Source organism: Micropterus dolomieu, linkage group LG05, assembly GCF_021292245.1.
Source record: "Micropterus dolomieu isolate WLL.071019.BEF.003 ecotype Adirondacks linkage group LG05, ASM2129224v1, whole genome shotgun sequence".
NCBI lineage: Eukaryota > Metazoa > Chordata > Actinopteri > Centrarchiformes > Centrarchidae > Micropterus > Micropterus dolomieu.
The window spans coordinates 6,146,220-6,169,928 of record NC_060154.1 but is presented as its reverse complement, the minus strand read 5'-3'; the positions used below and the strand labels follow the sequence as shown (position 1 = coordinate 6,169,928).

Genomic DNA, 23,709 nt, shown 5'->3' with positions numbered 1-23,709 from the left:
ACTGCTAAGGCTCATACATCCTGTAGTACGTATTTTAGTATTTAATATTCATAATCCACTTAATATCTGGTCTTAACCCTATAGACTTGTTAAATGATCTGGGAGCTTTTCATATTTTTTGTTGCATAACCTCGAAGTTATCTTTTTTTTTTAAAGCCTGCAGTTCTCCCTAAATTGCTAAAATGGTTCTGATTTCTGTGGTTTATTGTCTGAAATAATATTGAACAGCCAGGACAACAAGGCTAATCATAATATTGAATTTAACAGTTATTGACAAGAAACTAGGAAGAGACAAGAACAACTAAAAAATCAACAAGAAATGACTGAAAGAAACATTTCAGTTTATGATGTCTCATGCTTACTGAATGCTTGCTCAGTGCATGCCATTTATTTACATGTTTACACTCAACCATTTCCATTTTTTGTATGTAGGTGGAGATAAACCTAAAGCGCTACCCAACACCCTACCCTGAGGACCTTAAGAACATGGTCAAGTCAGTTCAAAGCCTTGTGGGTAAAAGCGTACATGCGGGACACGGGCACCAACACCAACACCAACACCAACACCAGCACCAGCACCAGCACCAGCTGAGCACAGGCACTGCCACCTCGGCAGGAACCAACATGGAACACACACACCTCAGCAAAGAACAATACGAGCCACCGTGGCCCCTGCCTCCCAAAGAGGTAAGAAACACACATTCCCAGCCACACACATGCACACTCTCACGCCCCAAATGTATTCAAACTCACCGTGCAAACAAAGTGCTCATTTTGTAATTTAAGAGGTCCTGGGAACACTGATTGATGATCAAAGATCAAGTGGTGGACATCAAATACGTGAAGTGCATGCACATTCATTAGTATTAGCCGTAGGGAGTTGTCACCAAATGCGACAGTCTCTATAGGGTAGAGATCGGTGATCATAATGCATGTGTGTGTTTGCCAGGTCACAGACAGAGAGATGCAGGACTTCTCTCAGACTCAGCTAATGGATCAGGGATCAATGCATAACTCTGGCATCGACATTCCCAAGAGGAAGGACAAAGAGGACCTGACAGAGAGCTCTGAGGTTGCCACACACACATATACAGTATATTCAAATTGAATGGTGGCCCCATGAATTTAATGTTGTATCTTGTTGTAAGGCCCAATTTAATTTACCTTGTGCAGTCATATTCATGTTTCGCAGGAATATATAATGCAATCCCTGTTTGCACATGAACATGCACATGCATGTGTACTCTCATGCTCGTGCACGAGGCAAACAAAACCGGAATCCACCCATGCATAAACGTTTGTGCTACTAGAATTAGAAAATGGTTAAATGTACCAGCAACTGCTAAATACTTGCCAAATTATTTATTTATTCAACATAGCTACTGCTCACTATCCACAACTTGGTGGTCAGTAACCTATTATCTTGCAAGGTTTGCAAGGTTCGCAAGATCCTAACTAAGCTGTCTTACTGTACTATAGCTACCTGATGTAAACCTGTGTGTTTTCTCTTTCCGCAGGACTCGATGGGCGGCTCTCCCAACGACATCCGTATATCTGACATGAGGCCCACCCTGGTGGAGCCACCTATGTACAAGCCAAAGGTTGTGCTGCTGGGGAAGGACAAGAAAGGTACTGTACAATACAGTACATGTACAACGACGTAGAGACAAACAAAAACAAACACTTACTGTACATGTAGACACATGAGTGCACACGTACAGTTCACTCAGTAATTTAATGTGGTCTATTGTAAAGCGCTTTGCGGCATGTTGTAATAGTGTCCTCTAATTAGTCATGGTAGTAAGCGGATTAATTTCAGCACATAACAGAGGGAAGCAGGGAATACCATAAACCTCTCCAGCGAATCTAGATTCCAATCTAATGTGTTCAACTTTTAGCGCTATTTTGCCCCAAAGGCCTCAGTTTCACCAGAGCCAAGACTTTTTACTAATGAGCCCAAAGCCAATTTTACTGCCTTATCAAGAATCCTTTTTTTTTTCTAAATAATTTTGGGCCCTAATCCTGTCTACTGAACGAAACAGTTTATTATCTCCTCTCTGTGATGAACTGTCTAATTCAGAGCTTCATCGTGTAATCTACTCCTTTGTCAGGGAACTCAGTGTGAAATTATTAAATCTCAAACTGCTTGTCTGTCTTGGTGAGTGCACATTCTCAAGGAAGGATCTTGTGCAGAAATTAGTAAAAAGCTTCTTTTGGTTTATTTTGTCAAAATTTTAATAGGTTTGACTCATGAGCCTGCTGGTTTGATAATATTTGTATCTAAACAATGAATTTAAAATGTCCCTTAATTTTTACCTTTCTGTAATGGTTGAGTTTGTTTTGACGCTGCTTTCTTTCCAGGGCCCCCTTCCAAAATAGTTTCTTGATTTCAATGGGTCTAGTATGGTTAAATAAAGGTTTTTCAAAACTGTTAAGCCCATCCTTTGTAACCAGGCCATGTCTTGCGTCAGTGCAGTGGACTCAATATTGTCCAAACATATAATGAGAGCACTATAAGAATGTGGGTTAAGAGACAGATGACAAAATTAAGTAAGAAAATTGATTCTTCTCTCTCATCATGTGTAACACAGTACACAGGCTTTGATGAGCCTTAACATAATTTAGGATACACTTTCTGATTTTGTTGTAGCTCTCATTAGCTTTTTTAGCTTTGACAACAGAGTACACAGTTTAGGTTTAATATCCAGTATAATAACAGTGAGCTAGGATTTGGAAGGGTTACTTAGTCCTCATAAGGGTCTGTATCTTTAATACAAGATTAAAATTATGAAATCATACACTGTGTCTGTGTCCATGTGAGAACAATTTCTTAGCTCTTCCCATAGCTACACTCATGACCCTTTCTTTTCCCTTTCGCCCACTCACCTTCAACCTTCACATTACATGCCATCACAAAACACATTCAGAGCTACAACTAAGAATTTGAATTTATCTTTGTATTAGTTTTGATTTACAAACTAATACTTTATTGAATATCAGAAAACAGTTGCAAATGCCCGCAACAATTTCCCAGACCCAAAGGGTAAAGTCTTCAAATTACTTGTTTTGTTTGGAAAGAAAACATTTAAATCCAAAGATATTCAAGTTACAATTATATACAACAGACAAAAGCACAAATCCTGTATTTATCCTGTATTTGGGAGGCTGGGACAAGGACATTTTTGTATAATAAATTGCTTAAATAATTAATTTATTATTAAAATTGGTGATTTTCTTTCTTTTGACTACTGAACACATTCTTGGGGTGTGCATTTTCATGGAGATTCCAGTTTTCTGAAATCATTGATTTGACTTTTCATGTTATTTTAATTGAGGGCATTTAAAGCTAAAATCTTTTGAAGCTGAGTGACTTTGATTGAATTATAGCTTTTCATCAAAATGGAAATAAGCCTGTGATGAACTGTCTAATTCAGAGCTTCATCGTGTAATCTACTCCTTTGTCAGGGAACTCAGTGTGAAATTATTAAATCTCAAACTGCTTGTCTGTCTTGGTGAGTGTACATTCTCAAGGAAGGATCTTGTGCAGAAATTAGTAAAAAGCTTCTTTTGGTTTATTTTGTCAAAATTTTAATAGGTTTGACTCATGAGCCTGCTGGTTTGATAATATTTGTACCTAACCAATGAATTTAAAATGTCCCTTAATTTTTACCTTTCTGTAATGGTTGAGTTTGTTTTGATGCTGCTTTCTTTCCAGGGCCCCCTTCCAAAATAGTTTCTTGATTTCAATGGGTCTAGTATGGTTAAATAAAGGTTTTTCAAAACTGTTAAGCCCATCCTTTGTAACCAGGCCATGTCTTGCGTCAGTGCAGTGGACTCAATATTGTCCAAACATATAATGAGAGCACTATAGGAATGTGGGTTAAGAGACAGATGTCAGAATCAGTTGTTCACGGAGACTACTGCCACCAAAGCATGTGTTAAGTCACCAGAACAAGTTCTTAAATCATTACAAGCACAAGCAATGTCTCTTGGGATTGCGATGAAGAAGATCTGAAAGAAATCTACGGGGGATAAAATATGGACTGGTTTATTTTCAGACATGACAAAGACACTTTAGCACTCATAAAAGAGCTTTATCAGAGAGAAGAGGATGTGACATTTTCTCTGAACAGAGCTGTCTGTGTTTCTACTGTCTATCTGTGTCTGTCTCTGTCCAGAGTCTACAGATGAGGAGGTGGATAAGCTTCACTGTCTGAACCACAGCGGCTCCTCAGCCACCTACTCCGACTACTCCCCCTCGCAGGGCTCCTCCGGTTCCTCCAACCCACCCGCCAACGCACACTCGCACACACACACTCACACACACCAACACACTCAAGCCCTGCCGGCTCCCAGCAAGGACCAGGCCCCTCAGACACACTGGACCAACAGGTATACATAAACACACACACATACACCTGCTTAATGTTCAATTTCATCACCATCCTTCCCTCTCACTATCCATCATCTCTTCTCCTCTTTCAATTCCAACCCGCCTTCAATCTCCTCCATATATCATTCATCTCATCCATCCATCCAATCGCTCCATCCGCCCTCTCCTCCCTCCATCTTTCTGTGTCTTTCCCATCTCTCTGCTCGCTCAGTCAAGGTCAAAGAGACTCATTAGGATGCTTCAGACTTCTGTTCAGGATTCTCTCTCTTTCCCTCTCTCAGCTCTCTTCTCCTCTGCTCCAAACCTGTCCAATCTAGGCAACTAATAAAAAGAAGCAAATTAAGATGCTTGGTCCTTCTACTGAAATTGTGGTGCACTTACAATGAAGTTTGACAGATTTGGAAAGAAAAACAGCATTGAAAACTAATATAAAAAAACAGTTTTGAGTCCTTGTCAGAAATGTTACAGGTATAAAGAACAACAAATGTCTCAATTTAAACTGCCTGCCATATATATTTTCTACATATTTTCAGTATAGCCTCAACAATACTGAAGATTGGAGCCTGATGGCGGTAACGATATTTGAGACACAAATTTTTTAACATCAACACATTAAATACATTTTGGTAAGAATCCCTTAAATTTTTTGTTTGTTTGTTTTTCATTGTGAAAACAATCAACATGCACTAAGTGGGACATTTTACAATTGAACAATTATCTTGTCTGGACTTGGCAAAACTACCTCAAACATATCTTCAGCATTTTCTTGTTACTTACACATACAACAGTAAATCTGCTATCAAGCTCTAACTTTCGGTGTCGGTGGAAGGCTGTTGTATCAATATTTATTCAAAGTAGAAATGCTTGGTGGGATACTGGCAGGTTTTTGACATTTTAATACACCACGGGGTCTGAACAGACAAGTTGTGCATCTTTTAAATAACAGTAACCTTTTCCATTGCTCTATCAATGGAATAGTACATCTGTAAAAAGTTAAAAACTTATTTCTTTTTCCTGACTCTTCCCGTCCCTCTCCTCATTCTAAGGAGCCCCTGCAGGTTGAAAGCCTGCTTTGGTATTTTTTGACATTAAAGTTGTCATTTCACATGTCCTGGGGTGATGTAGAGATCACGCTCTGTTTACTTGTCCCTTTGTCTGTGAACTTGTGAAACTTGTGATATTTGCAAACTGTGGCAGTGAGGGAGGTTGAAGGCATTAGTAGTTTCTGTTCAAGTCTGCTCTTGGAAACATTAATTACAACAAACATGGTTGTTGGCCAAATTGATCTGAGACATCAGAGGGAGAGAAAGTTATGCTGTTCCCAGTGCACATTGGCTCTGATTAAATTTACAGCACAAAATTAGCCTCAGTATAGCTCAGGTCAATTTATTATTTCCCACAGCATAATTAGTGTTTGATATTTTGTATCTTTGTAGACTGGCTCAGTCGTTTCCCAAGCCCATTGACTCAAAGCCCCTGCTATCTCAGAGAGAAACCCCTCCATCAGGAACCCTGCAGCAGCGTGGGGATCGGCGTCCACTGAGTGAACCTTTTGATTGGTCTGAGGCCCCTCACTATGACAACACAGGTTTTGATGCTGAGGAGTCTCCTCTGGACAATCAATCCTCTACTACGAGTCAGGGAAACCCGCCACTGGGCTCCAAACCCCGCAGCCAGTCAACACACGGGCGCCGCCCTCTCCTCAGGCAAGAACGTATCGTAGGAGTTCCTCTGGAGCTGGACACTCAGACGCTCCCCTTCCACGGCAACCAACGCTCAACTCCAGACAATGACCCACAATCCTCTGGCCATCCTTCCCAAAATCCTTGGCAGAACTGGACTAGAACCCCCAGCCCGCTGGAGGACCGAACCGCTTTTCCTTCCAAACTGGACCTGACGCCCACTTCCAGCCCCAACCCTGATCGCAAGGACATGGATTCAAGGTAGCTGAGTGCAGCTCGAACAGTCCCGCAGATAGATCTGAAATGTGTATGTGTTTATGTAGAAGGCTACAAGACCCCAGGGGTTTGAAGGATTTCATTTCAGCCAACCATCACAGCAGCATTTGTATCCTTTTCTCTGGTTGGAGGTGCAGTATTTTGATCAGCTTATCCATCATATTCCTGGGTTAATATAATTGAGAACCAGTGCTTTGTGATAATTTTGTGCTGTGTTGTGACCTTTCCAGTTGTGACTAATTTTACTCTCTGCTGATGCAATCAGCTGGTTAATCTAAGATGCAATCACCGCAAACATTTGCTGGATCCAGCTTTTCATTAGCTTCTGATTTCCTCCTCTATATAATTTACATTTCTGCAATGTTATATGCTGCATTTTCACCATTTTTATGATCTAGATAATTCTAGATAATTGATTTAGTGTGTATATATATGATAGTTGTTAGCTGCAACCCCACTTGCAAATGTCAATCTGTGAGGAGTATTATGCTGTATTATAAACCAACTGATGATGGCTATAGATAACCTACAATCACATTAGATCTTATTATGAAACTGCTGGACCCCTTCTTCATTTCTGATAATTATTAACACTAACCTGGTTTCAGACCTCTAAATAGCCATCCACATTTGTCAGCTGTTCAAAAAGGATAAATAATCAATAATGGAGTAGAAATTAAATTACAACTCAGTCTAATAATAATAACAATGACACTATTTACCTGGCTTTGTTTTCTGCTTATAATATTAACTCTGACACTGCTCTAGTCCAGCAGATTTTTGGGCTCATATTAGTATAGCACTTCCTGACCATCCCTTGTTTTTTGCTCCTAGACTGGAACAAGGCACAGGACCTTTGCCCGGCAGCTGGACATACCACAACAATCAGGGGGAACAGAACAGGAAGGATCAACTGAATGTCATTGGGGGCAACAAGGTAACCGTGGTAATGAGTAAAAGCTCGGACCGCTTGTCCCCCATGATGAGGGAGACGAGATCCAAGTTTAAGAAGTCACAGAGCATCGATGAGATTGACATCGGCTCATACAAGGTCTACAGGTGCGTTTAGTTTTGTTGTTATTTTTTCTCCACAACAATTGGACTATCAACATGTTATGTAAGAATGTGTACAGAAGTGAATGCAAAGCTGTAGCTAATTCCTCTTGCTGTTCACTTGACAGTATTCCCGTGGACAGCTACAGTTCATCCATTGAGCAGCAGACTAGTTTGGACCGTCAAGATTTGCCTGGTTCTATGGAGCAGACCAGCATGGCACGGTCACAGTCTGCCCCCATGTTAGACGATGAGTTGGGCTACCCGGGACACGGAGCCAGCAACCAGAACCAGTCGGGACAGAACCAAAAACCTGCCATCCCACACAAGGCCTACCATTTTGACCACAACTACAACCCCCAGGTTGGCAGCTCATGTAATTCTTTAGCCTCCAATAACAGATTTATTTGGTCACTTGAGAGCCGCGGAGTTGTGAACTCAATAACACAAAATTACTTTTTAAGTTGGTATGGCAAACTTGCTGGCAAACATTTACTTATCACACATCCAGCATTTATAGAACAACATTGTTTTATTGGAGTCTTGTTTCTGGACACCTGACACCTTACTCTTTTAGCTCTGTTTATGGTCTCTACCAACTGATAAAGAAAATATCTGGCTTTTTTGGTAAGAATTGCTCCATTATGTTTACCAGCTAGTTGCTAACTGTGTCTGTTTGTCATTTGGTGCTGAGCTGGAAGTGTACAGTGGATTTTTAGAACTTTTTCAGAGTTAAGAGCGCTGTGACAGTGAAAAAAAACCCAGTAAAGTTGTGGGATGAACAGCTTAACAATGAGCTGAAACTTGCTGTAAAGCTCAATAAAGCATTCTCATTTGTCAGCTGATATGAGTCACTTAACCTTCAAAACAAAAACAAACTGCAAGACATCGTCAAAGTGTGTGAGAAAATCACAGGCACAGCTTTGAACGACCTTCTGCATTTATATAAGGTTAGGGGAGAAGGCCCAGTCAGTCCTGGCTGATCCTAGCCACCCTCAGTCTAAGGAGTTCTTTTGCTGGCCGTCGACACAGTACGCCTGCATGCAGGACAAAGAGATTTAAAACTTAATTTGTCCCAGCTGCCATTGGTCTTTTAAATAATTCAATGTGATTCTATTTTATTGTCGGTTATTTTATCATTTTATTCATATTTATTTACTGCATATGTATAAATTGCTTGCTGGATGGCTGTGTGTTGACTGCTGACTGTACAACAACTTGCCCCACTGGGATAATAAAGATATCCTTGATTTTTGTACCTTAAAGCAGAGGGGAGCGTATAACCCTACAACTGCGCACATCGGCTTCCTTCGTTAACCTCCTTTGTGTTGCTGTGCATTACCTCCACCACTCAACTAGATGGTGCTGTCGCAAAAGAACTACAGTCCTAGAACTGCGGTCCCAGGATTGCGGGGGTCCTGAAACTGCAGCCTCCGGTACTGCAGCTATGTAATATTGACTCTTCGGAGTCTTTGACCACCAGTTGCGCTATGAAGCAATGCTGTATTGTGCACACACCATAGACTGTATATAAAAAGGCACACACAAGAAACCAGTCACTACTTTCATGTCTTCTTCAATACAACATCGTATTCATTTAGTAAATTATGGCCCCATTTAGAGGAAAATAGAACATAAAGCAGAGTTTGCTTCAGGGTGGGATTATCTATGATTGTCAAGTCGTTACCACGGCGACCTGTCAATCAGGTTAGAGTGACTCTTACCCACAGCAAATTTAACCAGCGCCATTGAAAAAAAGCTCATTAGGAGTTGGCTGTTCACTTTCTCTGGTGAGTACATTGAGTTTTAAGACTGTTGTTCGCTAGACACAATTGTGAGCCCTGTTAAAATGACGTGAATTACTGATGCACCTAGTTAAGCAAGCTAGCTAGCTCCACACATGGCTGTTAGCTCCACCGTCTCATCCAAATATGGTCACGTCTGGTGCCGCTGGTTGCAAAAAATCAACATGGCGGCGCCCTATCGGCCAAACTGGAGGCTTCAAAACGGCAGTCCACAAAACAATGGTGATGTCACGATGACTACGTCCACTTCTTATATATAGTCTATGGCGCCAACAAAGGCAAGGAAGAAGAATACCTGAAGCTAGTAAACATGGACGTAAACAGTGCAGAATTTCAAATATTTCAAATATTGGCTTTGCAAATGTTTTATGAGGAATAATTCAATGCATTCAACATGTTTTATAGACCTCAAGTATACACACTTAATGTAAACATAACTTCTTTTTCTTATACATGAAAACAGGTGTTTATTAAGTGCTTTTATAATATATTGGGGATGCTAAGACACTCTTTAAATTCATAATTTTGTTTCTCAACATGGTAACGAAACAAAAAAATCTAGACATACAGTTTAGTATGACAACAACAATGCCTGAAAACTTTTCATGGACTTACTGGTAACAATTCTAACCATTCAGGTGACCATGGACCGTCGGGTCCCTCCCCCCTTCCCCAACACACCAGATTATGTCAACCACTCATCGAAGGCCTTGGAGTACATCAATCAACCAGGGAAGACATTACCCAAGGAGTTGGTGAGCCCTCGATATCGTGCATATCCACCACTGGAGATGTTTTCTTTCCCCCAATCGCCAATCAACCAGGATGGACCGCCCAGCCAGCAGCAGCATCCAATCCCAACACAGCGCTCCAGGCCAGGGTTTTTGCGGAGAGCAGATTCATTGGTGAGCTCTACAGAGCTTGCTTTGTTCCGCAGAGTCCATGAAGCCCAGCAGGAGGCGCTGCAGGAAGCTCAGTACAGACAGCAGGTAGGAGATCTGTTGTCTGCAAAATTATGCTCATAAGTTGTGTGTTTTAGTCTTACTGTTAAAAATGAATTTATCAAATGAATAATGATAGAAACATTTGTTAATAAAGCTGTCTGTAAATATCTATCCATCACATCCTCCAATAATAAATTTTTGTTTTAATGTACAGGTCTGTTAAAGTTTTAGGCGCCTTGAATCTAATCACAAGATTTCCAATACCGTGCCTCCACTTTTGTATTTAGATGGCGTAAAATACGGACAATATTACCTGACACTAGTTAATTGTAATGGGCTTCAATTCTTCTTCTTCTTCTTCTTCTTCTTCTTCTTCTTCTTAGTTAAGTTATGTGCATAAAAAAAAAACATTTGCTTGTTTGTTGGCAGACACTGCTTCAGTAACAGTGAATGTGACTTTTCCTGGATTAATAGATCATTTGACTCTGTCAGCCTACTTTGACCAAAAACTTTATTTCACTCATGCAATATTAATCTTCATACAAACCAATGTTAATATTCACCCCTTTTTTTTGTCACTGTATTCCCTGTATTCATAGGATTAACATGTGATGTTGCTTTAAGGGTGCTTTTATTAAATTCTATGGTCTGATGAAATTCTCCTCTCCTCAGGCGGACCCCCCTCTTTATGGTCGGGCTCTTGTCTACTCCAGCCCCATGGAGCACTCTGCTCTCACCAATATGGCCGACAGCCAGAGCCAGATGCTGCACAACAAGAGAAATGGTCGCTACGATGACGACTATCCCACCTACCAGGAACAGAAGAAGCCCATGATTGGTTATCCGACCAAGAGCCTGACTCAGCGCCGCCCGCTGTCTGCCAGGAGCTACAGTACTGAGACCTACGGAGCATCTCAGGTAGGCTATCTGTCTCTCTAAGCTGCTAATGTAAACTTGTTTTAACTTGCAGTCCCATGAAATCCACTATTAAAGTGTGAGTCATGTTACAATTCAAAGTACTGCCAATTAGTTTACTCAATTAATCTATTACTTGTCTTGTCTATAAATGTCAGAAAATGTCACAAACCCAAAGATTTTAAATTCACAATTGCATAAAACAAAAAAAACAACACATTTGAACAGTCAAAACAGGCCAATGTTTGGCATTGTGGCAAATTACAGTGTATCAATTATCAAAATAGTTGCTGGTTAATTTTCTGTCAGTTGACTAATCTATTAATCTACTAATCATGTTATCTCTAAAAACAAAATATAAACTTAAATTTGAAATTTAAGTATTAATTAAATGAAAGATGTACAGCAGGGGTCGGCAAATAATTCTGACATCGGGCCAAATTATTTCAAACCCTTAGATACTCATGTGTACGTTTAGCTCACTGGGCAGAGTGCGGGAGTCCTGTTGGAGGAGTTGTATGATCGATCCCAAAACATGGCAGACTTATTTTTCTCCTTTGTTAAACAAATTGATTAGCCCATAAGGACACTTTTTCACATGCTCGCAATAAAGCATATGCTGCAGTGCGTGTGCGTCCTGGCATTTGATCTGCTTTCATAAACCTATGGACACTAATTTTCATTTCCCTGAGAAAATTCAGGGAAATCCAATCACACGTTTACTGACGGCTTTTACAGAGGTGTGTCAAGTAAGCCAGAGACTCTTTCGAATGTCTTTCAGAACTTTTCAAAGTAAAAACTCTCAATAAACTCAACATGAAGCATTGCTGCAAAAAATGTTCTCGCGCTTTGATTTTGGAGGCACAATCACTTAAGAGGAAGTGATTACGTCAGTAACTGTTGCTATCATGACTGAGATCTATTTCAGCAACAGACGATATCAATTTATTTATTTTTCTGCTATCAAAGCAATCTGGCCGAGGCCAGATATTATTGCTGGCGGGCCTATTGCCGACCACTGATGTACATCCTCACGTACCAACACTGAGAATGTCTTGGAAAAGTCGATCAGTGGACACACACAGTAGATATAGAAGATTACATATTTGTTAAAAGATTTCCCCGGTCCTTTTAAAGCACATTTTTCATGACCATTGTGTGAAACAGTACTAATCTACGTTTTGCACACACTTTGCAAATGTATTCGTACAATAAAACTGCTGCAAAAGTCCAAACCAGACACCAAAAAAGACATAACATAAAGAGAGAGAGAGAGAGAGAGAGAAATAAAAAAAATTTAGTTAAAATAGCAAAAAAATAGCAAAAATGTGTTCTGGATTAGACACCTTGCACTTCAGGAAGGTGGCAGCATTGGTCATTTGTTCAAAGGTCCAAAATGTCTAAAAGTGTTTATGTTCACAGGGAAGGCCAAGGTGACTGGTTTGGGGTACAAAGCATATGACTTTGACACTGGAGACTGTGGTTTTGCATCCTCTCTCCTATCTACAGTAAACGTTGGTTTCTTTAAACCATCATCCTTCGTCATCTTTCCCTAACAGATTTAGTTGAAATATAAAAAATACTTGAAACGCTTTGAAGGCACTGACACAGCACCTTCTTTGTCATAAAGGTACGAGGACTCGTTTAGGGTTTATGTATATATCTGAATGGAAGCATTTTTATTCATCCATTTTCCAACAATTACATGGGTCCAGGTCATTGTAGCAGCAGACTATACAGACTAAAGCAGGTGTTTGCTTCTGCCATATCCCAAGGCATTCCCAAGTCCATAAATATTCCCTTCAGTTCTGGGTTTGCCCTAAGTCAGACTTTCCAAAAATAGTCACAGAGAGATGTCCAGGAGCATACTGATCAGATGCAAAAGCATCTCATCTGGCTCCTTTCAGCATAAAGGAGCAGGGCACAGGAAAGACACTGAAAAGCTCCGTAGAGCTGATTCTCTGGGGGTTGGTCACTACTAGCTACCCCTTTCACATACACATAGTCATTTTTGCCATTGTTAATGTAAAAATATTGATTAGTGCAGCTTTAAATAAAATAACTGTATCACCATCAAACCCAGCTTAAATTCGTATCATCTTCAGGCACGTCCAGTGTCAGCTCGTCCCACCATGGCTGCCCTGCTGGAGAAAATGCCCCCTGACTATGCTCTGGCAACCTGCCCTGAGAAACCAACTGATGACACCATCAAAGTAAGACCTGTCGTACCACAGAAACCTGAAGACATCACCTCCAGGATGCCTGCCGATTGGAGGCAACAGCTACTTAGGCACATAGAAGCCAAACGATTGGACAGGGTACGTCAAAACAATGCATAAAAAACTCAAGAGAGAGAGATACACAACAACTCACACACAAACACACCAACACAGCATCCGGAAGCCCTCCCTGTCTGTATCTGTGTAAGTCTGTGTTGTAAGGTTGACCAGATATGTGTCCGGCTGCATGTGTGTCCCATCCACACTGTCGCTCTGTCAGCCTGACCTACTGCACACTCACTACTGGATATGTGCTGAAGAAATCACATGTCCTGGAATACAGTTCAACCAAACCTGCATTGTGACAAGTAATTTGATTGTGCGTTGTGTCTTCCCAACACAAGATCAAATCTTTTTTTTAAACGAGTGAAAATCTCACCAAGATCATTTTAGTTGATGGATCTTAACGCAGCTTGTTGCAAGATCTGCTGTTACTTTAAGATACAGCACTTTTTCGCATTCAGTCCTCCAGGATCTCCAGTTCAGATCCACACTACTACGTTTTCGTTTTAAAACACAGACCTTTTGCTACGTTTGCTCCTCCCGTCTTGACTAAAATGGCAAATCCAAAGACCTAAAACGAAGAAGTTTCAAAACGGTGCTGACCCCTTTTTTGTTTTAAAACTCCAACAAGAGACAAAATGGAGGACATTAAAATCGATGATGCAGACACTCACTTTTGGCTTCCTGATTGGGTCTTATCAGTCATGCAAAGCAAAAACACAATGCTACTGACACTGTTTTGGTATTTTTATGAAAATATTTTGTACTGTGCAAAAAATACACACTTGTACTGTGCATGTCGCTGTATTTGCTTTGCAACGACTCCCTGTCTGTTTTCTACTGCCACAGTCGCTTTGTACTCCCGTGTTACTTTCAGTAACAGTTCCACTTAGTTGCAAAAAAATCTCTGTTGTGGTTCTTTGTCCGTAGCAGTACTTTCTTCTTTCAGTAGACATTCAGCTTCCTGTTTACACCGGCATTTGCATGCCCAGTGTATGTGAATTGCCAGATGTGCGTTATCAGTCATTTTAGTATAAGCAGAGATCAACTCTGATATGCAGCTAAAGCGCTGGTGTGGACTGAGATCGTTTTCGTTTTAAAACTCTGTTTTTAAACAAAAACATAGTAGTGTGGAAGTAGCCTAAGTAGGAAGCCACAGGCAGCAGGCCATTAGCTTTACTTTGCATATAGACTGGAAACATGGAAAAACAGTTCGACTGGCCCTAACATTTTAAAACCTTCCAGCACTTTAAAACTCATAAAGTCACTTATTTAATCTGTACAAAAACCAAAGTGTAAAAACAAATATGGGCAGTTATGTGTTGTAACTTCCTGCTTCCTGCCTCCTCACAAGACTCCAGAAAGTCACTGGCCCAGTGAAGAAATAAATCCAGCAAATAAACCCCGTAAAAGTGCAACTTGTCCTTTTACACTTTTTGAACAGATTAAACAAAAAAGAGCTTAAGAGGTGTTTGGTGGTATATTATTATCTTATTATTTTACCTTTGGGACAGAGCCAAGCTTGCTGTTTCCAGTCTATATGTCTCCTGGCACCAGCTTAAAATGTATTGTACAGACACGAGAGTGCTATTGGTCTACACATCGAACTCTCAGCAATAAACAGAATAAACATATTTTCCAAAATGTCAAACAAATTTTTTAATCAGAACTGGTGACTCAACAGACAGGACAATCAGACATAAGAGGGAGGATGTCTGGAGCGCACAGTTATGAAAAGAGCTTTCAATAACGTGCAGAATATTAATGGTTCAATCATACGTTATATGATCCTCCTAGCCTGTCACATGGTGCACAATACATCCACCTTGTCAAAACAAAAACAACAAAAGAACATCTGGACATTTGGACAGAGCTGTGGAATTTCTGTCCATTGAAGTTCAACATGTTTATAGTTATTAGTTTTCAGTTTGGGATTGGGCTTATTGTTTGTTTAAATATCCACATACATTACTACAAGACTAATTTGAAAACGTCCATACTAATGTTTGAAGGAATTGATCCACCAGTTGTTGCTTGTATGACAGTATGTTCTTTGTGTGTATTATCAATCACTACCTAACATTTCTCTGTGCTTTCAGCAACTCTGCACTGTTGTTGTTGTTTTATCAGTGTTATTGTTTGTTTGTTTGTGGAGCTCACAGTGTGTTGTCAAAACGCCGCAGCTCGCTGTGTAGGCTCCACCCCCCACCCCACCCCCTTACATTCACCCATGTCATGTGATGTTGTCTTCTCCAATCAGAGTGGTGTCCTAAAGCACAACACGCTCACGCTGGGCATGCTCTGTCAGGGCGGGGGTCACGGCCAGGGGCGCAGCAGCACTTTGAACTTTAACCTTTACAATAACACTAAGCATGAGCCCCCTGCTGGCCGCTGGCTGCCACTACCTCCTCCTCCGTCTGCTAACGCTGTGAGTATCTCTCTGAGAACAATGAACCCCTGCTACTGCTCTTATTACTGCACACATAGGTAATTATAGCGAATATCTGCCACTGCATCTTCATCCAGCAACCATGAACTATTATTTAACTCTGTGCCATTATTGCTATCATAATTTAGATTTTTCTAACTAACTTCAAACTGTGAGTATCAGTGAACTGGGTATGACACTCCTTCGTTTTGGCGTTCAGATCCCATGAATGTTTCTCAACATGACTGAAAGGCACTAAAAATGTCAAACGTAGCAGCCAGTGAGCACATTCTGGTGATGGATTGGTATTTCAAGAGTTTGGACCTAACTACAAGATCAGTTTACACATTTCAAGGTTACCAAAATAACAGACATTGAAGCAGGTCAACAAGCAGACATTTGTCTTTGCCATCCTAAAATACTTTACTGTTTTATGTCATTCTACAGGCAGATCTTTGTTTGACACATGTTGGGCATTGAGCTGTTGGGCATTGCAGGTCTACACCACATTAAATAATTTTAGGGCATACCATGGGGCTGGCTCACTTCTTTTTAACCAAAATCTTTTTTTTATTTATCTACTAATTGCCACTTGATACAAATAAAATATTGTCACAGTTTTGAACTGGGAACACTTTTAAAGGCTCTGAATACATCTCAAGCAATTTCTTAATATGCTTTTAGTTATTTCAAACAAGAGATTTCAGTATGTCTTTTTTTCTCTTTGCTCTTCTTACTGTTTTGAAGTGGACAGGGCCTAGTTAGGAAAGGGGATGTCACTTGCTTCCAACATTTGAATTGTGATTCTTCAGTTGGTGGGTTGTTTGATCACTGTCAATCAAACCACACAGTCCTGATGAAACAGATTAGCTGATTTTTTGAGTGTTAAACCATTAATAAATAATACCCAAAGCCATTTCTTTTTACTTTGATTGTTGCTGATTTAATCATTTATATTTAATGTTGCGGATAATTAGTTAAGATTTAAAGCCAAGTGTTAACGCTCTTGATGTAGAAGGAAAGGGCAATAAGAAAGTAACTGTCAGTTCAGATACAGTATTTATCAGTTTATTACTTTACTTCATCTAGAAAAGCTATTTACTAAGCGAAGGTTGATACATGAATTAATTACTAAAGTTCATTTTCAGTAATGGTGTCTGTGTCTCTCTGTCTCTCTTTCAGACCCCATCTCAGCAGGCTGCCATGCTGGATAATGACCAGGAGGGGGTGTCAGGGAGCAACCAGTGGGCTCCCTACTCACTTGGGAGGAGGGATGTCCCACCTGACAACCTCATGAAAAAGGTTAGAGCTGGTGTCTAATCAGTGAACCTTTTCATGTTAGTTTTACTGTGTGTTATCCACAGACTATCAACACAAATAACCATCTCCAGTATTCATTCCTCTGTTGTGTAATTTTAATGCCATGCCTCTTACTGCCCGTTCTCTGTCCACAGAGTGCCCACTCCCATAACCCTTCGCATCAATCACACAACACACACATGATCGCCACTTCCTCTTCCTCCTCCTCGTCCACTACGCCCCATCGTGTGGTCGGGCAGCAGGGCTACGATGGCATGATGAATAAAGGCCAATACCAACCAGGGATGCCCTTGTCAGTGGTTCCTTCTGGGGGGCCGGGGCAGTACCAAAGCACCATGCCTCAAGGTAAATGTTAATAAATTCGAAAATGGTTCATTTGTAGCCTGTAAAGATTTATTAAAGGGTTGAAACTTATAATATATAAGTACCGTCTGATACCCATCACAGCATGAAATCGGAAACTCATGTAGTATAATCAGTTATTAAACTGTCATTGACACAATCTATGTTTGTGTTTCTGTTGTCAGGACGATTAAAGAGTGATTAAATCGAGTGTCACAAAGCACAAACTACCCAGGAATCACCTTTCATTAGCCACTTAATGTAACATGTAGGGATGGGTGGATCGATACTGCTGGAGCGATACTTTGATACTCACAAGCTACGCATTTGGTATTGGTTCCTTAAAAAAAAAATCAGTAAAATTATATAAATGGAAAACATGGGTTGCTGCATCACTTCCACGCATTTTCAGTACTTCTGTATAATGTTTGTGCCAATAAACAGCCATGAGAATTTTAGCTGGTGTCACATGACCTTGGAAACCTATGCGACATGAGAAATTTCAAACTATCAACAAACATAGCGTCAAAAGAAAACATCCAAATCACATATATACAGATCCAGTATCGCAAAGTCACACACTTCTGTATCAAACTTGTGAGAGAATGGCAGAAAGGAAACGTATCGTGGTGTCGCTACTTTTCACCCGCAGATAAAAATACAACAAAATTCACTATTTGTGACAAGAAACTCCCACATCCAGTGTTAGTTGCTCTGGAACAATCATGGCCTGTTTACGAAGATGAAGAAATCTTAAATTTTCTAATTTTTTAATTCATATTTATTTGTATTATTGTGATATAATCATAGTATTTCTATAATTACTGGCCTATTTTTGCACTTATTAGCACAAACATTTTATTAAATTGTATTACATGTAATTGTAATAAATGTGTTATTAATGACTGGTATTATGTCATGGGATTTGCCTTTAAGTGTAATGATTTTTTTTCTAGAGAGAATAATTATATTGAAAAATTACATACCCATTAAGGAAATGATAAGTAACGAAAAGTATCTGTATCATATCTTATTAAAAAATGTTTGGTATTGCGCATAACTAGTACCCTGGTGTCCTTCTGTTTATTCTAAATAAGTTTGGTATTGATTTGTTTGTTTTTTTATTTGCCTTAAATTCAGTTTAAGTTAGTTGCTGATATTTTAATTATATTTGCCCCAGATTGCTATTTGAGATCTGTTGGTGACCGTCAATTTCCCAGTAATAGTACATTAGTCTGTCAATGTAAAATTAACTATGTGTTCCATGTGTCTCAGATCAACAGCCTACGCACTGGGGATGGACATTGCAAATTAGCTTATAAATGATGTGGTGTGTGGAATTAGTTTATGCAACATACTTAAATAAACAATAAAACATTGATCAATCATAGCAATCATAGAACGTTATAGTGTAAGTGAGTGTTAGACTCTACCAGTTTCTTTTTTTTCCCATCTAGGCCTTCCTGCTCCTGGACAGGCTTACCCTAGCTCCGGCCTGCCCATGGCCCTGTCCCCGTCTGGGAACCAGCCCCAGTACAACCCCCATACTTCCCACTCCTCCCATCAGCCAGCCACCAACCCCCAGTACCACAGCAGCCAGGGCATGGTCCATAGCAACCAGGTTATCATGACCCATACCAACCCACGTCCTCAGAGCGCTCGCTGCCTGTTGCAGACTAAAGGCCAGAAGAGCACGGATGGTTTCCAGGAACAGGTATCTGTCTGTCTGAGCACCTGTCTGTTTATCTTCAGCCTGCACATCCCACACTATCTTGGAGGTCTGTTTGAAAATAGGATGCACTCAAATGATGGCTAGGTTAGAAAGGATATTAGTTTTGTCGATATAGCTCCATTCAGTTACACTACAAGTAAAGGTGAATGGTCTGATTAGCTAAATTTGTAAGGTAAGTGTGACAGAGTAAACTGACTTTAACTTTCTTTAGCTCTGTCTCCTCCTACAAAACAGATGTTGCATTTAAGAGTCAGCACAGCTAACCTGAACAAAATGCTGTTGTTGTATCGGTCAATCAGTCAAGCAATCAATCAAAATGTAATTACAAACATGTTAGTGTTATTCAAATGACTTACAAATGACTGACAAGCTGATAAAAATACAATGCAGTACAAATATAAACAGTAAACTATTTGAGGCTAATGCACGCAAGAACATAGAAATGGTAAAAGTGAAATAATCCAGAGATGTAGGCGGAAATCAAACCAGCAAACTAAGGTGACAAAGACAGAAGTGGTTAATGTTAACTTCTGTAGCCAGATCAGATGAGTTAATAACAGGACATGATGGTTCACTAAATCAGACCCTCATGTCGACAAGTGGATTTTGAAGGCCAACAAGCTGTTAACTAAAGGACTCAATTTATTATAATACCTGGTACATCAAAGTGTAATTTTAGCAGCATTCTAACAGCAATGGTTTATGTAGAAACAGTACTTGAAAAAGCCATGGATGCGTAGTTCTAAAACTGAGATATTTCACAGATGGAGATCATTGTACCAGTTTAGGTAGGAACATGAAGTCATTCACACCATTCAGATCAGCTGATTGTGCTGAGGGGTTTTGTTTTTCCCTTCTTAGTATGAGATGGCTTTCATAATGCCAAATAGAAAAACTCAGACAAGGATATTTGTGGCGCAATTGTTGTTGCCAGAGAACTGAGGACCTCCAATATAGCTGCCAAAACGTGTCACACATCACATGAAAGCACTCTTCCACTGCTGTATATGTTGTCTTATCTACTCTATGCTTGTGTAGATTGTTAAGATCTTTGTATTTCACTTTCACTTGTCTTTCTTTCTTTTCTTTTTGTTTTTCTGTCTGTCTATTTCTTCCACTCCTCTCTCTCTAGTTGTGTGTAAGAATAGAGAAGAACCCTGGTCTTGGTTTCAGTATCTCTGGTGGCATCAGTGGCCAGGGGAACCCCTTCAAACCCTCCGACATGGTACGACCCGACCCGGCCTGCCAGCCAATCACAGCCTCCCCGGCTTTACCTCAGAGTTGCCATGGAAACTGCTGCTCATTACCCGCAGTGTTTTGTCTATCTGTCTATATGTCTGTAAGGCAGCAGTTGACTTGGTTAACTTTGAGTCTCTTTGAGTCTGTGATCTTACACTACAGACTGTTGGGGGAAAAAAGCAGTTTAATTGAAGTTTATGTATTTGAAGGGGTAAAGATGCCTGAGCTGTCATAAAAATATATATCAAAACTAAACCTCTTGAAATATTGGAAACCCTTGTTATCCGAATATGTTAAGAAGAAAATATACTTAATTAATCCCACAAGGGGAAATTCAATGTTTTTTTCACTCTGCTGTTATTATTGTTATTAGTATGCACACACAGTCTGAAATACACACACATGCACATGTAATAACACATGGAGAGATGTCAGAGTGACACGGCTGCCACTCAGTGTGGCGCCCCGCCCCCGTTATGTTGTTAGGAACCTGACACACTTGTTTGGTTCATTTATACAGTATTAGGTTTTTTGGAAAATTTAAGAACAGCAACAAACTTGAATATTTCAGTCTACAGAAATAGATTTGTGCCCACATGCACTCATGGTGTCTTATTACTAGATAGGCCAAACTCTTTTATCATTTGTACTTCTGAGTTTGACTGATTTTGTCAGTTTGTGCCTGTACTGAGAGCCTGCTGGGGTTGCAGATCCCCCAGGCCTCCTGCACATGGCATTCTGTCCTAGAAACATGCTGCTATAGTCAGTCTAAAGGAGCGACGCTGCTAACGGAGCTCTGACAGCTATTTTAGGAAGGCTGCTTTAGTTCTGGGACACCGTGGGTGATTTTAGATGTTCAACACTTTGATCTAGGGATGGTGAAGTATGGCAGATTTTACTGACTGTTACTCAGATGTTGAGTAACTGAGTAACTGACGAGACAGCTGGTCTATAAATAGAGAGCCTACAAGAAGAATTCTTTAAACAGTCAGCCTCTGTACAGCCTATGTGACGAATGGTGAATTTATTTTAGGTCGGGGGTATGAAGTGGTAATATACAAACTGTCAATCCATCATTTAACTTAAGTTTTAAATAGACAAGTAGAGACTTAGTTGCTGACACATACAGTTATTTAATCATTCCCATCTCTACTTGTATCCATAAAGCTTCCACCAGCTGCAGTTTCTCAAAGCAGATGATTACTTTTGTCAAGGAATTACATTGTGTAACAGTATATTTCTCTACTGTAGAAAATACAGTATATCATGTATGGTATATGATTAGACATAGACATACTTTATCTATGTATGTTAATAGGGATTAATTGATATTGCAGAATACTTGGCAATATTTCACATCAGAGTGAAATGTTTACCTTTACCATCATACTGTAGCTTTTTTAAAATCTCAGCGACAGTGAACGTCAGTCATCTGCTGATCTTCTGGGTATCTGCAGTAATCCCAGTTAATGTCAGCAAATGTTTAATTTTCACTGAGTTGTGGGAGTAGGCTATGTATGGTTCAAATGTAAATGTTATAAAGTGAAATGTGCATTTAGTTCTAAATGTGGTGTGAAATGAAATGTATGTCTGCTTTGCTCACCTCTGACCCGACACATGTGACCCCCACTCAGGTTCACACAGGGCCTCATGGTGGCAATTTCTGAGTTACCATAATACAAAAACAGCTATTATCTGTCACCACCAAATTTCCTTTTAATCGGCTTGTTCTTCTGGTCCCCATGTTACATCCAACCACACATGTGAGGCATCTTGCTAAAGCAGTTGAAGGTTGCTTTCATGTTTTTCAGAAGTTGTCAACTCACAGCTGTCACATTTGTCAGCAGTTTTAGCTCAAACAAATGCAGATGCCTTTGATTTTGGTTTAATCATCATTTTATGGCCCAGTTATGATATCTCATTTTGGTTTGTCCAACCCTTTTTACATATACATCTGTGACTATTTTAGTAGATATTGCCAGATTTAGGACTACATAAATTGTTTTAATTCTCTTTGAATGTAAACTAGGGACAGACCTCAGGCTAAACTGAGCCAGAGTTTAAATAGTTAAAAAGGGCAGTGGATCAAAACAGCTTGACTGATTAATTATACATTTGTGGTTTTGATCTCTAGAGGCTACTACAGCCACCGCTGTGGCACATGACTGTGGCTCCACCTTGTGTTCAGCTGGTTGTTTGCACCCATGTCTGGGTTAAAACAACACACATGTAGCCCTCAGGTTAATTTACAACTGAAAATTGTTTTTTAGGTTAAAGTGCTATATAACGATAATTATTATACTGTTAGAGCAGTATCACCATCACTTATTTTCAACAATTTCAGTTTGAATTGGAAAGCCTGTTATATACATACAAATTCTAACTAAAGGTGCCTCCTCTTTTTTTGTTAAGCACTAAAGTAAAAAAGCATAAACATCTCGTATTAGTTTTGGTTCGAAATTCTCTTTTATCTTTTATAATGGCTGAACACAACTTGAATATTTTACCAAGAGAAGTACATAGTTGTGTATTGTTCAAATGACACAAACTATAATCCTAAACTTGACAGAATTGTTTTGTTGTAAATAATCTTTAAAGATATCTAACAATATCCCTTATCATAACATTTTGTTTGTTTTTACTTGAAACAACAACAAAGTTTGGCCTGATCAGCCTTCTTTAAAGTTTGAAGCTATTTGCATGTGTTTCTTGTATAGAAACAGAATAATCTTGCGAGAACTAATTTAGATTGATTGAAGGTTTTACAAAACATACTTGTGAGAACAGAAATGTCCTTATCACATTGAATCCGACAAGTTGTTTCAAAATTTAGACTGATGTTTTAAGTTTGACTTAAAAGACTAGCTATGGCACTCCAAGCCACTGGGTCAGTTTCACTTCTGGCTAATTAGGATTCAGCAAGTGGAGACGGTGACTCATTTCCTGTATTGACAGGAGTGGGATCCCGGGCTTTGATGTATTTACTTCTCATGCTCGGTTTAAGTCCTGATGGCAGATTTTATGGAGAACTTGGATTTTTAGTCAGATCTGGGCCTTGAACATCTGAAAATCCAGTTTTCTGTTTATGGTGTTACTAAATATGTCGTCTTTGTACACTGAGCTACTGTCAATATTTACCAACTAATTTTTTGAAGATTTTTTGTATGTTATCACTAAGCTGCAAAAACCTCACCCCAGTACTGTCCTTTTTTATGGACCTGACCACTTTTGTTGTCCCTACTTGTGGAGAAAGCAGTTTATATGCTTGTGGTCAAACTTAACAACACCTTAAAAATAG

At 39.7% G+C, this 23,709-nt stretch overlaps 1 protein-coding gene across 16 annotated transcripts in view; it reads left to right on the top strand.

Annotated features, from left to right (window-relative positions):
• lrrc7 (leucine rich repeat containing 7) overlaps positions 1–23,709 on the top strand; it is an 84,793-nt gene that overhangs the window by 50,574 nt on the left and 10,510 nt on the right. For 13 of the 16 annotated variants that reach the window (XM_046049008.1, XM_046049002.1, XM_046049003.1 and 10 more), the window contains 15 exons: positions 433–687; positions 950–1,072; positions 1,518–1,629; positions 4,179–4,392; positions 5,830–6,336; positions 7,186–7,410; positions 7,533–7,767; positions 9,848–10,198; positions 10,826–11,071; positions 13,174–13,386; positions 15,611–15,778; positions 16,961–17,080; positions 17,233–17,443; positions 18,898–19,154; positions 20,305–20,397. In XM_046049008.1, the coding sequence (XP_045904964.1) occupies positions 433–687; positions 950–1,072; positions 1,518–1,629; positions 4,179–4,392; positions 5,830–6,336; positions 7,186–7,410; positions 7,533–7,767; positions 9,848–10,198; positions 10,826–11,071; positions 13,174–13,386; positions 15,611–15,778; positions 16,961–17,080; positions 17,233–17,443; positions 18,898–19,154; positions 20,305–20,397 (3,330 nt within the window). The remainder of the gene's footprint in view (positions 1–432; positions 688–949; positions 1,073–1,517; positions 1,630–4,178; positions 4,393–5,829; positions 6,337–7,185; positions 7,411–7,532; positions 7,768–9,847; positions 10,199–10,825; positions 11,072–13,173; positions 13,387–15,610; positions 15,779–16,960; positions 17,081–17,232; positions 17,444–18,897; positions 19,155–20,304; positions 20,398–23,709) is intronic. The other 3 variants (XM_046049013.1, XM_046049012.1, XM_046049011.1) reach the window with 2 other exon arrangements.